This window comes from Phyllostomus discolor, chromosome 1, assembly GCF_004126475.2.
Source record: "Phyllostomus discolor isolate MPI-MPIP mPhyDis1 chromosome 1, mPhyDis1.pri.v3, whole genome shotgun sequence".
Lineage (NCBI taxonomy): Eukaryota > Metazoa > Chordata > Mammalia > Chiroptera > Phyllostomidae > Phyllostomus > Phyllostomus discolor.
In genome coordinates, this window is record NC_040903.2 from 15,244,286 (window position 1) to 15,266,223 (window position 21,938).

Below are 21,938 nucleotides of genomic sequence, written 5' to 3' on the forward strand. Positions count from 1 at the left end.
CCTGTGACCTTTCCGTTTGTGGGAAGACAGACACCCCCACCAATTGATCCACACCCGCCAGGGCTAAAATTTAATAATCCTTGAATTCCTTTTCTTTTCTTTTCTTTTCTTTTCTTTTCTTTTCTTTTCTTTTCTTTCTTTTTTAAAATTATGCACGTAGGATTACCTCTGTCTTTAAATCTGTGTAGTATTCCATATCTATAATATACTTGTAACAGAACTTAGTTTCCATTTTGCATACAACTAAATATAATTCTCTTAGGAACAACGCTGTAGTAAATATCTTTGCGTACCTCATATGCAGGAGTATTTTTGTAGGACATATACTTAGAAATGGAATTGCTGGTTGCAAGGATATACACATTTATAGTTTTGATAGATGATGCCAAATGTTCTCCAAAGGTTATATTAACTTATACCCACATATATAGCAGCATGAAGTTAATGAAAGATTTCAGTAGGAAAAGCATGGAGGCAGGAGAGCCTAGTAGCCTGCTGCCATGAAAACCAAACTCATGAGGCAGATGCTGGAGCAAAAGGAAAGAGGTTTCATTAAGGTGCTGCACAACTTGGGAGAATGGTGGACTCTTGTCTCAAAGGCTGTCTCCTCTTTTCTGCCACGGAAAAGTCCCACTGTGTCCTCAGGAAGGCCAGGATGAAAGCCAGTGTCCAGAGTTCCTGCTCCATTTTAAAGTATGGTCCTTTGGACCCCACAGGCAGCTGTTAAGCCCTCATAGTCCCCATCCAGGTAGTTTAGCTTGTTCCCAGCTGCAGTTCATCTCAGGCAGCCACTTACAGGCCAGGCAGCTGCCACGGTCACATGGTCACAGGCTCCCCTGCTAGTGTATCACCAGTTGGGCAAGAGAGGTAGGGAGAGGGAGACAGACCCCCACCAGGAGTGCCTTTGTGAGTGAACCTGATGAAATAATTTAAGCAATACGGGTATCATAAAATAGGGACAACTGAGTTGCTATCAAGTAGGTGTTACCTGTTCATTGTGAAACTATCTCCAAAAGCTTGATAATTCCGTGGCAATAATTTTATAATTTAAGGTAAAATGAGAATATCTAGGGGAGAATAAGTGTATCAGGGTGGTTCCTTTCTCTTTTTATTCATTGCTCTCCAGAAAATACATGTTCACTTTCCAAATTCTCTGCAGTCCATTTCTATTAGCACAGTTGTATTTGTAGGCCTATAGCCTAAAACTGTAACTACTATTAATACATTTCTGCACAAGTCTATCTCAGGAAAATGTGTTATGTTTTTGAATTCATTAACATACAATTTTCCTTCATGTTCCTTTCCTATTAAGACATACACCCACACAAATTGCTACATATCAAGCTGTCATAAAGTTTTCATAACAGTTGGCATTGGAAAATTGGAAGCATGAAGAGAATACAAAATATAGATGGTAATAGAAAACAACAGAGCAAAAGAATTTCCTGCATACTCTTAAACTAGTTCTTTTTAGGATGGCTAAAGTTACAGAATAATTCCTTAGCTTAATTAATTTTTTCAACCTATTGTAAAAGATAAACTAATAAAAGGTAGTTGGTATTTAAATGAGATACTTAATTAGCATGTGGAAAGCACTTCATAAATGTAGTCTGTTAATTTTATTATTTCTAAGCTATGTGTTTGAGACTGAGGCATTTTGGTAGCTGGAGAGCATCAGATAATAGGTTACTCTTCTTAGCTGTAATTGCCTTTATTGTTTGAATATGGACTATCTCCCTTAAATTAGTCTCTAATTAGAAATTTTCCTAATATTCTTATCGCATTATTTTTTATTTAACACTCACGGGTGCATATGGCAGAGGATGTATAATTAAAAAGCTGATTATTAAATTACTTGTTTAATACATAATACTTACATCTCATTGGTTCTTTGAAAAATCTGGATGTGAGCAAAAACTAAACAGACTACATTTACTTGTCACATCTTCCTGCCCTTTGCAGAAAGTTCTGATAACCTGTAATAAATACTATTAGATTATTTAAGCGTATTCAACTTATTATGTCTAAGTCTAACTACAGAAATCCCCCTTTAAATCTCCTGAAGTCTTCCCCATCCTAATAAGAACGCCATGCTTCAGGTTGCTTAGGTTAGAAGCCTCTGAGTCAACACTGCAGATGGTATTAGTTTTGTCTTTAAAATATGCCCATCATTTCATCGCCTATGACACTTCCACTGCTTCCACCATGGTGTAAGACACTGTCATCTTGAACCTGCATAGTCACGGCAGCCTCCTGACTGATTTCTACTGCTGCTTCTCTGATGCCTTATCGTCTTTTTCCTCTTAGCTCTTGATCTGCCTCCACTCAAAATGTGGAGTAAAATGCTCATGTTTTATTTTGACTTTATAGTTGTGGCATTAGCAGTAACTGATTACCAAAATGTGCCTTCAGAGTCAATAAATGCTTATGCCTGCTCTGGCAGGCAGTGTGTTAGGGGTTTCCACAGCAAGCATTAGTTAAGCATTACTACTGCAGTTGTGCACTGGTGTTACCTACAGGTAAGGTGTGACTGCTCAGAAGTTACCTATCCAAGTAATTTTCTAACGCATAGCACCTGACTTCAACTTCAGAACTCAATTAGCACATTCTTTATCACTCAACTCGCTACCACATAATCTTTTAAGCCACCAAAATTTATATTTTATTTTAACAAAAAGAAACCTAAGCAATTAAGTGAAAGGAGAAAGAGAATGATAGGGAGAAACTCAGTTTACCCATAAACATTTTGATAAACATATACATAATAATTAAAAAGGAAGTGGAGGTAAGTTTGATTTGTGCTCTTTAGTATTTTTTCCCCTCATTCTAGAAAGGAAAGAAGTTTCTCTTGATTTGCGTGTTTGGAATAAATGCACAGTAGTGTTTATGAATGAACTGATTTACTTTATTACTTTTCCTTCCCTAACATTCTTTATTCAGCACTTTTGGACTGCTGCTCTTCCTCTTCTTCTCTGTCCCCATCCCCCTGTCTTTGGTCACCAAGCAGATACATTAATCCATTTGAAAGAGGATGGGTGGGGGGTTGTGTGTGGGTGTGCACTTATGCATGGGTGTATTTATGTTTAAATCATACCTGTCCATGCTGTGCCACTTAGAATTAGAACAAAAAATGCAGGCGTCTCCCAGTTGAACCTTGGGTGTTGGCCATTTTAAGAGCAGGCACTTTAATAGAAGTTTTTTCAATGTTACTGAAAATTAGGATATACGTTAGAAGCTCTTAAGAAAAGAGCTTCTCCAGTTAGGAGTTCCTCAAAGTGAAATTAGATTCCAGAGTTGCTTGGTTGTGAGTATCTTTTAGTTACTGGTTCTCATTGATATTGAGGTCAGTCTCTCAGCTGTAGGTGCTTGGCATTCCCTTACCCCCAGAGTTTCTTAGGGGAAGGAATTGCTATCCTTGATAGTAATAGTTTTACTATGAAGAGGGGAATTTGAGTAACTTATGATTCTTGGAAAGTTTCTTTGAAAGTTAATCAAAACCAGGTTTAGCTTTATATTTGAAATCCTTATTAGCATTGGCACAAACTAGTTTAGAGTTGGAATCCTAGAATGTCATTTTTATACTTTTGATAATTGCAATAGTTAATTTTCTGTCATTATATAACAAGACTGTTTCCAAGTCCTTGGTTGACAAAACTTGTTTAAAATTCAAGTGTCTGTAGTAGGACACATCCCCTAAATTATAATATCTAATTTAAAGGCTGCCTCATCAACTTAATGTCAGTGTTGTTTTCTCTTCAGAAATTTCTTACATACATACAGTAGGTCTGAGATTTGTGTAAAAACACCAACTTGGCTTAGCTTGTAGTATGTAGTAATACAGTGTAGGCGCTGAAAACATTAAAAGTGTTTGTTCTTCTACTCTTAGTCTCACCCGTTTATTTTTCTCCTTAATACTTTTTATATTTTTATTATTTAGATTATTCTTTTAAACATTATGTGATGTTCAATTCTACTTTACCCACTGCTCTTGAAGTAGCATGTGTAGAGGTCCAGAGATCTGAAACACTGTGCCGTATTCTGAGAAATGGACAAAGTCCAGTGTGCCAGAACACCTGTCGTGTCTGTATGGGTAGGAGGAAACTAGAAGCCGGATCAGGGAAGACCCTGTGAAAATACAGTTGCCCTTTGAAACCAAACCCAGAAACCTATATTCTTTTGTGCTTGTTCATTTTGTGTTCATCCCTTATCAAAACTTAATTTCTTCAGGAGTAAGTTCACCTGGGTATATTTTAAAAGCTGGAAAATTTCTGTATCACCTCACCTGTGAATCTGTTTGGGTATTAATGTTTGTAAAGTGAGTTATGCAGAAGAGTTATGCTGTTACAGATGAAGACATTTTTAATTATTTATTTTAAAGATTTTTATTTATTTATTTTTAGAGAAGAGATGAGAGAAAGAGAGGGAAACATCAATGTGTGGTTGCCTCTCATGTGCCCCCCGCACTGGGGACCTGGCCCACATCCCAGGCATGTGCCCTAGACTGGGAATCAAACCAGGGACCCTTTGGTTTGCAGGCTGGTGTGCAATCCACTGAGCCACACCAGCCAGGGCTGATGAAGATATTTTTAAATGACCAGTTAATTTGTTTTACTGTAGTAGCTTTGAACCCTTGAATATAATTCTGCAGTATTTTGTTTCAGAAATATAAAATGGTTTCTTTGATTCATCTAACATGTTTCGGTACATTGGTATAGTTCTGTTGATCCCTTCTTCAGTTAGTTTTGGAATGCAGTATGAGCACGTGGTTTCTCATTTAAATCTTGAAGTTGCTTAGGAGTTTCCTGTCTTCAATTTTAGGGATTGTTTTTTTTTAGTGCTTTTGCATATTACTCTTAGTTTAGCCATGTTTTAAAGCATTGTAGAGAGCTGTCCATCTACTTTTTAAATTTTTATTTTTGATTCTAGAGGGAAGGGAAGGGGTGGGGGAGAGGCAGAAACATTGATGTGAGAGAAAAACATCAGTTGGTTGTTCCCCATAAGTGCCCCAACCTGGACAAACCTGCAGCCCAGGCATGTGCTTGACCGTGAATTGAACTGGGGAACCTTTGGTTTATAGGACGATGCCCAACCAACTGAGCCACACTGGCTGGGGCTACTGTTTTTGGTCATTTTTATTACCGACAATCTGACTGAATGGCCTCACCTCCCTCATCTAATAAATGACTTCTCTTCCCACTAGGCTAAGACTGGTAGCAGTCCATGGGATAAGGCCAACCAAATTGGGAAATTTGGCAGTACTGTGAATTCCAAGTCAATTTTAAAAGATTTTCAAGTCCATAGCTTTATGAAAAGACTGGATTTCGTTTTTAGGAATCAAATGAAGTTTCTGATTTGAGTGATTAAATATAATTCTGATTCTTCTTATAGACTTTTGTAAATGTGTATATAGTCTGTTGCTAAACCAGAGCTAAAAGTTTGTTTATATGCAGTTTATATGGGTTTTGAGTAAGAAGTGTTATAAAATTAGATTATTGCTATATGTCCAGGTTGAAAATAAACTTAAGTGTTGGACTTTTTTTTTCCTGATTGCTTCTGGAGGGTAGGTTGGCATTAGCAACGTGAGTGTGAGTTTTAGAGTGGACATGTGAGATCAACAGTCTGGCCCATCATTTTCGGCCTCTGATGTGTGATGTTGAGCAGACCACTTAAATCTCTCCGTGTGGGCCTCAGTCTATCCACCTGTAAAAGGAGGAGGCTTATGAGTGGTAGGTCAGGACGAAATAAAATAGCATCAGGTGGTTACCATGGTACTTGGCATGTTGTCAACAAATGTTAGTTTAGCCCCAGTGCCACCCCTTTCCCCTAAGGGTGCTCTTCAACAATATTGTAGTAGAAAAGTGTTGTAATTCCAGCTAGAAGATCTAGATTGAAGTTCCAGTTTTTTCCCCTTACTGCATATGTTCTTGGGTCCAATCACTTAACCAGAGAACTTCAGTTTTCTCCTCTGTAAACTGGGCTTCTGAAAGTTAAATGAGGTAATGAGTATGTCATACTTAGACTTTCGTTCTCTATTATCTGACATGTTTATATCCCACCTGATTTCCCAGTGGTTAACATTCTTATTTGAAACTGCACTCCAAGAACATTAACCCGATGGTAGTGTGTAGGATGCATTTATTTGGGGGCACAGAGTATAGGAAATAATGTGAATGTCCTTCCAGGAAGTTGTGTACGTAATACAGAGCCATGAAGTGGTTTAGAGCTGTAGTGGGAACTCAGGGCATTGCACTAATGTGGTAAAATGATCAGTTTAAAAAGAGGCTGTGGCTGCAGTGATTTCATTGGACTAGGGCCCATGTTTCTGTTCGCTAGCTTCTCCCCACCTGCTCTCATAGAGTTCTTACCTATATGCAATCTGCCATTATCAGCTTTTGAAGGGTGACCCACATTTTGTAACCTGCATTCTCCACAACCTCCAATAGATCCAAATCTCTGGAATATGTAATTTTTCTGACAGTGAACTTTCAAACACAGAATAGCTTAACTTTCTCCTTAGCACATACTTTTTAGCTTCTAGCTGGGCTTTTGTCATCTTCTGTTTCCTGTCTAGTAATCTTTATATGAGCTGTTCCCAAACCCTGGGTGTGACAGAACTTCTCCGTGCTTTCTCTTTTCTTGAAAACCCTTTTTATAGTTTGCTTTTATTAAAAATTTCCTGATCAGCCATCCTAAAGTAGTTTTAATTGCTTTATGACACAAATATATGTGTATTATTGATAATTTAAATTAGTTTTATTTTTATATAGCTTGAATATTCTTTTAACTATAGAATGCCAAACTTGAAGCAAAAGTGAATGCTTAGGTTTAAAATGTGATACAAAAATTTCTTACTGCATCATTTTAAAAATAAAATGTTTTTAATGTTTTTATATAAGAAAGGTGGGTGGGGTGAGGAGGAAACTGCCAAGACAATTGCTGTGTAGAAGTAAAACTTGATAGTGAGCCACCTATCTGTTCATTCATATATTCATGCTCGGCATAGAGGTATACTTCAGAAATGGGAGCGCTAATTAATTTAACGACTTCCATGTAATTAAAATGATTCAGTGATATGAATGCCAGGAGGGTCATTGTTTGAAGGAACCCCTGATGTATCTATTAGCAAATTCCATTTTATACAGGTGTGCGGGTAATTGCCAGCTCCCATTCAACACAGAATAGAATAATTGGTTAATCAGAGCTGGACCTGGCGTCTACCTGTCCTTTAGGTTATTTTTCATTCCTTGAAAAGAAAACTGAAGAATGAGTTGGGTCAGAGATTTGTGGGGTTTGGTAGATCTCAACAAAGCAAAGGGCTGTCACTGACTGCTGAGCATTGTACTTCTCATTCATACAGGGTTCACATGTAATGAGTGTCACATGATAATGGCCGCAGTTAACACAGTGTACTAGTGGCTTAACATACCTACATTTAAGTCCTTATTTTTTGTTTTTGTTTTTAAGTCATTGAAATTATGAGACTGTCATTCAAATGGAAGCATTGTAGTTCTTCGGAACCATTATGATCTCAAAAGGAAAAGAGAATCATACAGATGCACTGGCTGAGGTGTTTTGAGGTGCATCGAAGTGTTCCGGGCTGTGACTTACCTTAACATGTTCTTGAAGTGCCATGGCATGGATTAAAAGGTATGCTTTAGAAATCTCCCAGTGGCCCAAAGGTCATGGATAGAATGAGCATTCGTGATTCTGTATTTAAACATATCATATTTTAAGATATTTTCGTATTTAGATTGCAAATGTGGTTATGGATTTATAGCACTAGTATTTGTGTTAGGAAAAAGCTATGTGTCATAAGATTGATTGAATATTTTTTTTGTTTTTGAAATATGGTTAGAGAAGACACTGGTATAGATATTTTCCCTAGATTTTAATAGTAATGAGCTATAAGTTCTTCAGCCAAATAATTTAGCGATTATTCCTGTGTGAGTCTGTAGTCATCTTTCTGGTTTAGGTCACAGACTCACTTCTCTGCAGTGCCGTCAAGTCGTGGTGGCCCGAATAGGGAATAGTTGGATAAATCCTTCAGTTAGGGCATTAATTTTACCAAACAGAATGGTCAGTTTTACTTGACCATTTGAAGTTTGTGATTGCTTTGTCTTTTACAAAAAGTTTTTCTAAATATATTTTATTGATTATGCTATTATAGTTGTCCCGTATTTTTCCTCCCCTTTATTCCTCTCTGCCCTGTGCCCCGCCTCCCACCAGCATTCCCCCACCTTAGTTCATGCCCATGGGTCATACATTTAAGTTCCTTTGCTTCTCCATTTCCCACACTGTTCTTCACCTCCACTTGTCGATTTGTACCTACCCTTTATGCTTCTTATTCCCTGTACCTTTTCCCTCATTCTCTGCCCTCCTTCCCACTCCAGCCGTCCATGTGATCTCCATTTCTATGATTCTGTTCCTGTTCTAGTTGTTTGCTTAGTTTGTTTTTGTGGGGGTTTTTTTCTTTTTAGGTTCAGTTGTTGATAGTTGATAAAGTGACAACAGTTTGTTGTCACTTTACTGTTCATATTTTTGATCTCTTTTTCTTAGACAGGTCCCTTTAACATTTCATATAATAAGGGCTTGGTGATGATGAACTCCTTGAACTTGACCTTATCTGGGAAGCACTTTATCTGCCCTTCCATTCTAAATGAGAGCTTTGCTGGATAGAGCAATCTTGGATGTAGGTCCTGCCTTTCATGACTTGGAATACTTCTTGCCAGCCCCTCCTTGCCTGCAAGATTTCTTTTGAGAAATCAACTGATAGTCTTTTGGGAACTGCTTTGTAGGTAACTGTCTCCTTTTCTCTTGCTTGTAAAATTCTCTCCTTATCTTTCATCTTGGGAAATGTAATTATGATGTGCCTTGGTGTGTTCCCCCTTGGGTCGAACTTTTTTGGGACTCTCTGAGCTTCCTGGACTTCCTAGAAGTCTATTTCCTTGGCCAGATTGGAGAAATTCTCCTTCATTTTTTCAAATAAATTTTCGATTTCTTGCTCTTCCTCTTCTCTTTCTGGCACCCCTATGATTAGGATGTTGGAATGTTTAAAGTTGTCCCAGAGATTCCTAAGCTTCTCCTCATTTTTTGAATTCTTAAATTTCTTCATTCTGTTCTGGTTGAATGTTTTTCTTCCTTCTGCTCCAAATCGTTGATTTGAGTCCCAGTTTCTTTCCCTTCATTGTTGGTTCCCTGTACATTTTCCTTTATTTCACTTTTCATAGCCTTCACTTCTTTTTGTATTTTGCAAACATACTCAACCATTTCTGTGAGCATCCTGATTACCAGTGTTTTGGACTCTACATCTGATAGGTTGGCTTTCTCTTCACTGTTGAGTTCTTTTTCTGGAGTCCTGACCTGTTTTTTTCATTTGGGCCATTTTTTTTGGTCTTTGCACTCCTGTTACATGTAAGGGGCAGAGCCTTAGGTATTCACCAGGGCGGGGTAACCCACGTTGCTGTGTTGCATGTGGGGGAGGGGTCCGAGAGGAAACAGTACTGCTGTTCAGCTGTCGACTTTCATTCCCTTCCCCCCGCTACCCACAAGCAAATTGGGTCCTTCCTGTGCTGATTCCTAGGTGGGTGGGCTTGTGTATGGTCTAGGACCCTGTGGGTCTCTCCAACGAACTGTCCTGTGAGGCTGGGAGTTTCTCCCACCACCTCAACCCCCACAGTTGTTTTCAGTCACAGGTTTGAGCCTTTATTTCCCCCGAGCTGGAACCCTGGGTTGTGTGGCTTGTCTCACCCACTAGTTGTTCCTCCTGGTTTGTCTGCATGCAAATGTGGAACCTCCTGGTCCTCCTTCGCTGCCCTGCCACCTCCCTACCCTGCCACCTCCCTGCATGCATCCTCTCCACCCACACCCCTCCATGAATGTTTAACTCCTTGTTGAACTTCCCTACAGTTCAATTTTCTGGCATTTCTGGTTGTTTTTGTTTTTAAAGTTGTCCTTTTGGTTGTGTGAGGAGGCACAGTGTATCTGCCCACACCTCTGTCTTGGATGGAAGCCTTTTACAAAGAATTTTTACTGAGAGGAAAATGAGTAATTCATTATTAATAGTGGGATTGTATGTATTGAGCTAATTAACATGTGTTTGTGGTATGTAGTCCTGCTGTTATTTGTGGTTGCTAGTAGTGGTAATTCCTGGCTTTGTATTACCCACTTTAACCATCAAAAATCTTTTAGTTTTTTATGTTAATAACATTTTATTTGAATAATGTAAGCAAAATCATTTCTTAATTATTTGAAACCTAGAAAACTTAATTTTGTATTGTGTGCTTGCTACTAAGTGATTTCTTAAGGTTGGTAGAAATGAATCAACCCAGGGAGAATGCTGAATTCATTGTTACATCAGGTTGAGAATTCTTTATCTTTTAGGTAATGAAGGAAAATATTTGGGGAAGATAGAGGTTTAATCATGAATAGATAGATTTAATAGAATACGCTGGTGCAGTCCAAAAGCTGTATCATTTAGGCTACGTTATATTAAGATCCTTTTTGACATGTCAGCAGTTAAATTGTTAATGGAATTTAGTTATTAAACCTAAGATAAAACTGCTTTATATTACATTGTAGTGTATAATGAGAAATCTAATTAAGTTTTCAAGGTAAAGTCAGTTGTGTATTAACCAAAGCAATCATCCATTTGAACAAGATATTTTAAGTCTGATAGCACACAGTAGTATCTGCTGTCTAAAAAGATCTTTCCTGATGTAATGTATGGTATTTGATACATTCTTTACAAAATGTATTTCTCTATAATATTTGCTAATTCAACTTTAAAAATCTCTTTTGGGGGTAGCACTTGATAATTTGCTTGTTTTAACTCCACAGAGGATTTTTTTTAAAGATTTTATTTATTTATTTTAGAGAGGAGAAGGGAGGGAAGAAGAGAGAGAGAGGAAGATGTGTGGTTGCCTCTTGCCCCCTACTGGGGATCTGGCCTGCAACCCAGGCATGCGCCCTAGACTGGGAATCAAAAGGATGACCCTTTGATTCTCAGGGCGGCACCCAGTCCACTGTAGCCGCAGCAGCTAGGGCTCTACAGAGTATTCTTGATGCACAGCTAGAGTTGGAAACTCCTGTCCTTTTAGAAGAGTTTATAAATTAGACTCTGGGGCCAGCTGACCTGTGTTTTACATCTAACACCTTTTTATTTTGACAGGCTGTAAGAATGACCTGGAAAAAATATAAATTTATGTATTAAAAATGTAACAAGTATATAATTATACATATGTATGTTGCATTTTATGTGCATATATGTATATAAATTATATGCACTTACGCAGAGTTGTGTATGTAGGGAGCTAGTGATTAACAGCAGTGATGATTATTAGCTGCCAGAACAAGAACCTCTTTTGGTGGGTAGAGCACTGTTACATTTTTTCATATCCCGAGTCTTAAACTTTCTCCTGTGGTCTTCCTAGAGTTAAATAAACAATCACTATTCAACTGATGTTTTCAGTTCTTTGGGCTTTTCCTCTTCAGTGAAAGATGACTGATTTGTGCATCTTCTAAAGCTGTGATTTTCAAATTGCAGGTTTCAGTCCCAAAGTGAAGAGGACTGACGCAGGACAAGGAGCATTCCTCTTTCACAGCAAATGACCCGACCTCTAGTATTAATTCTTGAGAAATAGAACCAACCAAAACATTGATGGATAGCCAGGAAAAAACATCAACCATTAGAATGACAAGCTAAAATTTATACTTAGCTTTGAGAATTTCTTAAACTTTGGAGCTACTACCATTTTAAAAGCTCAGAAGTTAATTTGTTAACCACATCATTATTAGCAGCTTACATATAATGGGTCTTACATTAGCATTTGATTATCGTTATCATAGTAAAAAAAAATTGCCTAGGTGAAATTGCTGGAGACCCGCACATGGTGTATGCAGGTTTTCCTATATTAAACTTTAAAATCGTGGGTTTCACTGAGCCAGAAACATTAGCCCAAAGCCTGGCCTTGGAGCATGGAACCTAAACTACCAGGGGGTGGGGGAAGAAGGAAGAAAGAGGTGGTCTGAAAGAATTTACTTGAGCTATAGGCAAAAGGTGGGAGAAGGTGAAGCAGGGCCGGCAGAGTCCGAATAAAGGAATTGCTGCTCCTGTGGAGTGGCTGGGAGGTAAGCAGTCCGGAAAACCCATGTGTAAACAACGTGGGGCTCATGGATTTAAATCACAGGTGGCAAACACAAGGCCTGCAGGCCCAATCCGGCCCTCCGCCTTGTTTTATTTGTTTTATCGGGCCGGCACCTTGCTTCTACCCAGCGGCAGTGCCGAGCTCTCCCTTAACTGTTAAGGAGTAGTTACACAGCCCTAAAATTACATTCGGCCTTTTGAAGGCAGCTATGAGGCTGATGTGGTCCCCCAATGAAAATGAGTTTGACACCCCTAAGTTAGATGATGCCTGGCTAAATAATCTGTGGAAATAGCCACCTGGAAATCAGTCCTAATTTCCAACAGGCAAAACAGGAATGTGAGAAGCCTTTTGTTACAGTTCTGTCGCTTTCTTTCACTCTCAGGCCACTGTAAATTAATTTAGAACAAGATTTTTTTCTTATCATTTTCCCCTCTTTCATTTAGATCTTTCAAAGAAAGCATCCCTATAGAATGTTTGCATAATTTGAATTATGGTCAAATGGCCCTTTTTATAGCAATTCAGGGCATGATAGTATTCAGGGCATGGTCCCACGTTGCTGTTGTGAAGGCTTATTATTCCAAGGGGTCGTGTTTCACGGAGGGAAATCTAAGGCTTACAGTGAGGTGATGAGAGAGGTTTTCGTGTTACTAGCCACTGATGGGGTTTCAATTTTTTTGAAGAGTAACTTGTTCTGGAAAGGTATAGGTGGCTAGTTCAGTCTGTTAAGCAAGCATGAATGTTAGTTGAGAGAAGCAACAAGTATTTTTAAAAAGGCAAGGTATTGAACCAACTTGTAATAGTTTCCTAAATACTGAGCTTATCCATGCTGGCAACCAACTAAAAGGTTACTTACTGTAAGCAGGTAGACATCTAAATAATATGTATTCTGTGGAAACAAAAGAGAAAAGTTAATGATTAATGTGAATTCTAAATGCAGTTCCTGGGTCTGTAAGGTTGTCAGTCAAGATTTCTAGATGTCAGGCACAAAGGTGCTGTTGCTGGGTGACGGCAGGCGGCGACAGCTGGGCTCCCCGGGTCTGCAGAGTGAGTGCCTCCGGTGGTGGCATCGCATGCTTAGGCCTACCTGGCATCGTGTCCTGAGACTGGTCAATCATGATCTGCTGGGGCGACTTCTCTGAAGTGTACATACCGTCACTGTCATCTGGCTGCATTTTAGTTACAAGCCAGAGGGTGTTAGAAAAATGGAAATTAGTTTGGAGGGTTATAGCCAAATATTTAAGAAAATTAAAAGAGTTCAGTCCAGTTTACAGTTGAAAAAAGAAAACTTTAAAGACAATTATCTGAACCATAAATACATATTTATGGATCTAACATGGGTATTAGATCCATAAATATGTATTATAGTTTCTAGTGAAAGAGTTTTTCTCTAAAACCATCATTTTTATCAAATATTACCAAATTAAGACTTGTTTATTGCATAAGCCTGGTTTCAATAATTTGACCTGATTGATTGTATAAATGTAACAAGAATAGCAATAGATCGTATAAGCTCTTGTAAAATTGCTCTAACATGACATTGTCGTCATAGCCTTGGTATTAAAGCCAGTTTTCACTTGTGTCCTATTACGAAGAGAACAGATTCTTATTGAATTTTTGTAAATAAACATATTGCCATGAAAATAATATTAAATTCTGGAGGGATCAGGTGAGGAGAAAAATATAAATGACAAAGGGATAATTTACCAAATTGCTCTAGATTATTAAGTAACAAGATTAGCAATGTGTCAAACAAAAAAGCATAAAATTAATTATCCTCAGTCATTTGGTCCCATAATTATCTTGAACATTTGCCAGTATTTCATGATTCCAGCTCTTTAGAGTGCTATAAATCTTCATCCAGTTTAAAATATGATCTAAAACTTTATTCTCTGAAAAACCTGTATTTTAGACTTAAGTCAGTCATCTCCATGGATCTTTCTGAAGATGAAACATACTTGCAAAAGCATCAGAGTAAAACAATGACTGCGAATGACAAAAAGAAAAACTTAAAATGATGTTATAGATCTGATTATATAATGCGGTTGACAAAGAAATTTGCTTTTCTCTAACATAACATGTTGAGATGATTAGAATTACAAATGATGAAAATACTGTGTATAAAATACAATATAATTCTTTATTTGACAAAGCTTCCCATATAATTTTAATATATCAAATAGACCTAATTAGTTTAAATTTTCTGTTTTATAAGGAGAGAACAAATCTTTGAGGCATTCCAGGGGCCCACTGAAATAAACCAAAGCCATTTCCAGGTTAAGAAGGTCTCCTTTTAAAACTTGAACCCTGGGAAGTTTGAAACAATATAAAATTATCCATTTACCCGAAGTGACAATAAAAGATAAAGAAAAATACAGGTTACCTATTGTTGTTAGTAAAACCTTAGTTCTTAGAATTGAGAGTTGTTTTCTTGAGTAAATCAAGTACCTGATTAAGACACTATAAAACACAACTATTTTTTTTTAAGATTTTATTTCTAGAGAGGGGGAGGGGAGGGCGAAAGGGGGAGAGAAAACATCAGTGTGTGGTTACATCTTGTACGCTCCCTCCCTGCACACTCCTTGTACTGGGGACCTGGTCTACAATCTAGGCATGTGCCCCAATTGGGAATAGAACTGGCAACACTTTGGTTGGCAGGCCGGCGTTCAATCCATTGAACCACACCAGCCAGGGCAAAACACAACTATTTTAATAAAACATAGCATCTGCTTTCTAGGTAGAAAACTTTTTCCTAATATTTGGAGCAAAGCAATTAATACAGGAAAAAAAACTTTTATTTTTTTAACATAGTGAAAAATAACAAAACTGGTTTTGCATTAGCTTACTTTTAATATTTAAATATGTTTAAATAAATTCTAATCTTATTCAGCTTTACCATATATAAAATTTCCCTTTTTTAAAAATTTTCTTTATAAATCTATAACTTTATCCAATTTAGGGTGTTTTTTCTTATTTATTCAGAAATAACCAGCTTAGGACAAATAACTCAAAATATATCCATCCATACCTTAGGCCAAGAAACAAGCTTCACAGATATTTTCTCCTGCCAATCTAAATTTAGAAGAGAGAACAAGATTCTGAGCAATTCTAACTTGCCATTCATTTTTAGTGGTAAAAGGTTAGGCCATTTAGACAAAAAATGTGTACAAATCAAGCTTGTTTATTTTTAAATCCTCCAGTGTTTGTGGGGAGTGGCAGGAGAAGGTTTGGAATTTTGATTCTTTTCATTTAAATTGCTTTCAACCAGTCAAGGCTAGGAAAGCTGTTTTTGAGTCGGTAGAGTGTTGCTTCATGCCATGACTACTCTTCCAAGCATGGAAAAGCCCATTCTCAGAGTTTCCAAAGCTAAGCTTAATAGCATTGGTTGGGGAAGGGGGGGAGACCAAACAGTAATAACATGCAGTGCCCACAAGATGTCACCATGAGCTCAGTTTTCTTGACTAAACTACAAAGACAGTTAAGGACATCCCCTCAAACCCACCTGTGTCCTTAACATTCGCGATACGGGCAGGGACCCCACTCCAAAGGGACGCTGAGGGAACAATCCCTCCACACATTTTGGGCGCCACTTACAGTCGCTTTCTGGAGGGAATACCCCTCCCAGTCGAACTATGGGTTTGTACAATCCTGGGTGTCAGAGGGGCAGAAAAATGGAGTACACCTGGGGTGCAATGAGCATCAAAGGGATGCTGTGGATGTCACACCGTGACTTGGAAGAACAAAGTTCCTTTCTGCGTCTTCAAAGCTTGGCCCCTCTTTTGGGTACCAAAATATTAAACTAAAAATCTTTAACTTCCATAGCTGATAGTCTTTTTGTAAGGAAGGTTTTGTTGAACCAAAAATGCTACCCAAAAGACCAGTCTTGAGGCTTGGAATTAAACCCCCAGCAGTGTGGCTAGGTAGAAAAGAATAGAATGTTCGCCATACCAGAGTTTTGCAGGGCTTCTTATACATCAAGTGGGGGGAGGGAGAAGAAGGAGATGGTCTGAAAGAATTTACATGAACTGTAGGCAGAGGGCTGGGGGAAGTTGAAGCAGGGCCTGTGGAAGAAGCTGGCTGCTTTTATAGATTGGCTGGAGGTAGCAATCCAGAAAGCCCATTTGTAAACAGGGGGGATTAGGGTTAGGTGGTGCCTGGCTGAGATAATCTTCTGAAATAGCCACCTGTAAATTAATCCAAAATTCCAACAGGCCAAAAGGGAATGTGAGAAGTACTTTGTTGTAATTCTTTCTTTTTGCACTTCAGCCACTGTAATTTGTTAGAACATCTCAGAATTTTTTCCTTATCACCCATCAGTTAGTTTTAGATTCAACAAAAGTACAAGAAGTAATATAAACTGCTAAGGGCTCCTTTTCAGGTGTATTGTTTGTAGCCCCATTTAGGACTTGACACCAGTTATTCATAGAATTTGTTAGAAGCTGGATTATCACTTTTTTGGAGTGTCAACATGCTTCACTAACAAACATCTCTACTGTTGAGCAGGTAATGAATGGTAACTTATGGCATTGTAGCATTTCAAGGCATTTTTCATAAGAGACTGTGACTGTAAGAAATGTTTAAACCTGCTTAGAATTTTTATGACTTTGAGCCAAATTGACAACAATTGCTGGGAAGCAAAATCTCAGTGGATTGAGAAAATGCTCAAGAGAACAGCAATTTTGCACCTTATTTTAAACATTACAATCAAAGGAGGCATAAAGGGTTCCATGACATCCATTGGTGATTAATTAGGGAGGCAGGACAAGGCAAAACTGGAAATCTCTGGGACTGGATAAAAAGTAAAACAGGTAGACAGACACACATATCTTTTACATTTGTTGGGTATAGGATAGTTTGCAGTTAACAATTCACACGATAACAGCCCTGGCCAGGTAACTCAGTTAGAGCGTCCTCCTGATTTTCCCAGGTTTCTGGGTCTGATCCCTGGTCTGGACACACACAAGACTCAACCAATGAATGCATAAATAAGTAGAACAACACATAGATCTACTTCTCCCTCTTCCCTCCCCCTGAAAATCAATAAAAAAAAAAAAAAACGTTAACAGGATAATAATAACAGTGAGGGGTTTTGTGGTCCCTGCTCTGGTGCTACCTCACATTCCAAATGTATGCTATGAAGATGCAAAAAAGACAACAGAGAGGCTCAGTTAAGGAGAAGACTGACCTTTGTCTGGGAAGGAAGGGGCCTAGGGCATGCCTATCCACCCCCACTGGTTTTTAGTAGTCTGACTGTTCTAATTTCAGACCATCCTGCATGATTCCTTCAGGTCTCTAAATTTGTACGGCCCACCATGCTGGCCTTCCTAAGCTTGTCAGGTTTGTTATGTGCTTTGTTTTTGTCCACAGATAATTTCATGGATGAAGAAATTAGTCATCATTGTAGCTCTTTGAGCTTAGTGAAATTGTTCCTTTTTCTCAATGTAACATTTGTAAAGTTAATACCAGCTGTGATTCCATGATAATTTTTGTTTTTGTCACTTATTAAATTTTTTAACAGATAACTTATTATGGTTCATTCTTTAGTGACTACGTACTGTGTACAGACTTCTATATGAAAACTTGATGTTAATATTGTATGTACCCAAGTTAAGTTTAATAAGAATAATACAAGGCTATAGCTTTGGCCATGTTTCTGTAGTGTGTGCTTATGCCACTGGATAAAAGTGTTGTCCAGCACACAAGTGATGGCCTAAAAGTGCACTGTTCAGCCCTGGCCCAGTGCTCAGTTGGTCAGTTGATCCTGGGAGGCAACACATTGATGTTTCTCTCATTCATGTTTTTCTCCCCACCCCCCTCTCCCCCCGCCCCCAAATCAATTAACGTATTCTTGGCTAAAGATTTAAAAAAAAAATTCACTGTGCATCTCCAATTTATTGTGCTAACAGGCTGGCCGCTCTTCATTACTGGGATACTTACAGTTTTGAAAGACTCTGTATTTGACTGTTCCCTAGACCTGTTAACAAAATCCGATTTTCTTGGTTTATCTAACCTCATGGCATTGTTTTATATTTTCTGGTTAGATTACTACAGTTTTTCATCCTTGGGAGTAAACAGTCTTGATTTGTTGAGGAATAGTTTGCAGAGTAAGAAATACTTTTTCTGAAATATAAAATATTTTCTTCACATAGTAGATGGTTCAATGGAAAAACATATTGGCATTAATTTATCAGTGAGTTAGGAATAATAATTATAAAAAACAAAGTCATTAGTTTGGAAAGGCACAGAAAATAAATGGCTTGAGGATCAGAGTATGGATTCCTTATATTTATATGTAGTTCTTATTATCTTCAACCTCAGCATGGTCAGTGTGTAGTCAGAAGTAGGGGGAAGTCCTCCTAGCTTGTGACATTCTGTGCTTCATGTCTTTAAGTTTGAAATGATGCCTACCTTTTAGAGATTAATGAGAATCAAGTAAGAGCACATATAAGGAGGTATATTCTGTTTGCTGCATTCTGCTTGTCTATTCTTTGTAAAAGAAAAAATTTGACTTCCTGGCTCAAAGTCTTTTTATTAAAAGAAAAGGTTTATTAGGCCACTGCTAGCAAAAAAGTCTTGAGGCTAAACCCCCAGTGGCATGGCTAGGTAGGAATGACAATGTGTCCCTCATCTGGAGTTTTGCAAGGCTTCTTTATACAATGACTAGGGAGAGAAAGATGTAAGCAGTCCTGAAAGACTTTACCTTTACATTAGTTAAACAAAGGGTACATGAATAGGAGAATCTGGGCTAGGGAACAGGCAAAGCCCAAGAGTAAAGAAAAACTCCTGGGGTTCTGGGGTCCTATGCCTGGGTATTTATTCTTGTTTAGATAATCTTTGATAATAGCCACCTGGAAGTTAATTTAGTAATTCCAACATACTCTAAGGAGTGTGAGCACTCTTGTTGGTTGTTCTCTGCAGTTGTTAACTGCTTAACCCTCTTTTCCTTTCATCCTCTGGCCTGCTGTAATTTAGTTCAGGACATCTCGGAATTTTTTCCTTGCCTTTTGGTACACAGGCACGTCCTGGAGATTTTGCTGGTGGAGGGTCTTGCCTTAAATTTGGCGGGGGCAGGGCCAGGAATTAGCATCTGTCAAGCGCATTAAAAAGATACACCTTTATATGAGGCCAGTTTAACAAGCTATGAATGTAAGTAGTAATGAGAACTTCATCTAACTTTGTGGAATCAGGGAGTAGAAATATAGGAGATCATTTGGGAATACAGTTGTTGGTGGCATTTGTCAATGAATTGTTACAGAAGGCAAGAATGAGGGAAATGTCAGTGATACTAACGATGTAGAAAAGAGACTACATGTAGTAAAGGAGCATGCACCATGCACGTGTAGAAATTGGTGAAATTGAAACATTAAGAAATAAGTTGCTACAAGGAAGCTTATCTTGAAAGAAAAGCTGTTTTCTAGTTGCAGAATTTGATGTAGGGCAGTTAACTCTGTGTAACACAACAGCTTGGCAGTTTGTATAATTTAAAATAGCACAGACAAATACCAAGTAAATACATAGTATGCATGACCCAAACTGAAAGTTAAGTCTACACCTACCAGTGTAGACTTTACCTTTGTGTTCCTCATGGCTACCCTCAAACTGCCATGGCTTTTGTTGCTGTACTGCTGTTTTACCACCATAAATTATTGGTGATCTGTACTTTTAATCACTTCATAGTGATTCTCAATTCAGAACCTTTCCTTTGCCTATGCTGAGCAGAGCCTCCTCAAATGATGATTGAAGTACTAGGCTTCCTGTAGTATACCACCCAAGGCAAAGCAGTTTGGTGTCACATTTTGCCCTGTCCACCCCTGTGCCCTGTGTTGTGCATTCCTCTTTCAGCATCCCAGGCCCTCCTGTGAGGCTAGCTGCTGGGACTGCTTTTCAGGTCCTAGGAGGTCCGCCTAGAGAGGCAGCAAGACAGGTTAGCGGCTCGGAAACACTTCGGCAAGCTTTGAATTGCGGTTAAGACCGCTTCAGATTGGTTTTGAGCTTTACTACAAATGTAGGTTTGATTATTATAATATGCCATGTGATAACAGAAAACTAAATTATAATTCAAAAGAAATGTTTTGGATATTAATACTCAAGCAGAAAGGCATTTGCTTATTCATGCGGTGGTGTTACTAGAAACATTTTAGAAAGCTCTTCTCCTTTCCAAATATATGAATTTTGATCATTTTACCATTTTTGCTTATTGAATATCCTCCCTTTTAACTCAGTGTCCTATCTTACATGTTTTAAAATGATCATTGTTATTTTTAATTTTTTCTCCCGTGGGGTCAGGCTTCTTTGAGACAGCCTAACTCCTTATGAACTTCAATCATAGCCTTTCCTTTATACATTAGACCTTATTTGGGCTATCCCCTTCGTAAATGTTCTGATCTATAGTGATTAGAAGGAAAATGAACGGCAGATGCCCTGCTAAATTCTAATACTTTAGAATACCAAGCTGTGTGTTAGAGGTTTGTCTGTTGTAGAGATCAGACAAACACAGTGTGGTACAGTTTGGGCTGGACCTGTCTCTGTGTAAGCTCCACCAATAGAAAAATGAAGATTGCAGAACTTCTTTGTCTCGGTCACCGACCAGCAGTGACCGCAGAACGCTGCAGATGGCTCGTCGAAACACGAGAAAAACATACACAGAGACAACCAGGTCCTGTGGGGAAATAGGGACTAAAAAGCCACTCTGTAGTGGAGAATGCCTAGGCCACCCTCCCTAGGGGAGAGCGCCCCGTCCCCCCGCCTGAGCAGGCTTTTTATTGGGTTCGTTTGCATAAGAATTCAGGTAAAGCTCATTACTCATTGCCAGGAAGTAAGGATCAAACAATAGGTAACAAGGAAGTCTGAGGCCCTATTTTGAGTCAGGGTCAAAGAGCTGTAAAACTTTGAGGAACAAACTTACTTCTTCCTTGGACCCTTATCATTCAACTGAGAGCATTCTAAACCAAGCAGGTTTCACAGGAATTTACATATTCTTTCTTAGGCCTGATCACCCGGGGAACCCGCCCTTTTCAGCACAGAGCGGCACCACCCTGTCATTGTTTCAGGCTTAGGTGGAGCAAGGGAAGTAAGGCAGCCAAAAGATAAGGAGATTTTCTCCCAGACGTTGAGGACTCAGGCTATGTCAAAGCCGAGAGGCAAGGGTCCTTCACCCCCTTTTGCTGTAGCCCCCAAAGTCCTTCCTTGGGGGCCCCCCACGTGATTGTGCCTGTCTTAGGTCGTTCCCCCCATGGGGAATCTTACCCATCATTGGCTAACCGACCAAGCATTGTGGGGCCAGGCAGGGTGAAGTAAAAGGGGAAGAAGTGGTGCTCCTGCCAGGGAGATAAGCTTCTGTCTCCTTGCTGACCTATGGTCCAAGGTCATTCCCTCAGCCTTAGCTTTGGCGGGGGTTACAGCTTCTGATACCAGGCAGGGAAGTTCCCGACACTTCTTTGTTAAACTGAAGATGTGTGTGTAGATTCCTGATCCTTCTCAACTTAGAAAACAAATGGACTTTGTGGTAGTACAAATACTCAAGTCGTGAGACTTTCGTAGTTCCCACTGCAATTGTAGCCTGTTTGTCCCCCTGGTTCAGGGAAAGTGCCAGAGTAGTTGGCAAAGTTAGGACATGCATATGTGTGGTCGCACTGGGGTCCGTATGCTTATGTGTATGCAGTAGCCAAAGTGTGGCTCTCCTGGTAGTTGCCTTTAGAGTTCCTGAATTTTATGTGCTTATAACTTTAGAAAACATTTTCTCACTTTTTAGTAATCAAAGAAAAATTTACCCGTTGCCCTTATAAAATTTAGTCAGTA

The 21,938-nt window shown here is 38.8% G+C and overlaps 1 protein-coding gene across 5 annotated transcripts in view; it reads left to right on the top strand.

Annotated features, from left to right (window-relative positions):
• Positions 1-21,938, top strand: part of RBPJ (recombination signal binding protein for immunoglobulin kappa J region) — a 209,901-nt gene that overhangs the window by 136,345 nt on the left and 51,618 nt on the right. Inside the window, exon 2 of one of the 5 annotated variants that reach the window (XM_036019533.1) lies at positions 7,464-7,647. The exons of 3 other annotated variants lie outside the window; for them this stretch is intronic. Coding sequence is in view for 1 of the 2 variants with exons in the window: in XM_028505775.2 (XP_028361576.1) it covers positions 7,631-7,647 (17 nt within the window). In the remaining variant the exon portion in view is untranslated. Of the gene's footprint in view, positions 1-7,463; positions 7,648-21,938 lie in introns of those variants that run through there. One more of the 5 variants, XM_028505775.2, reaches the window with a different exon arrangement.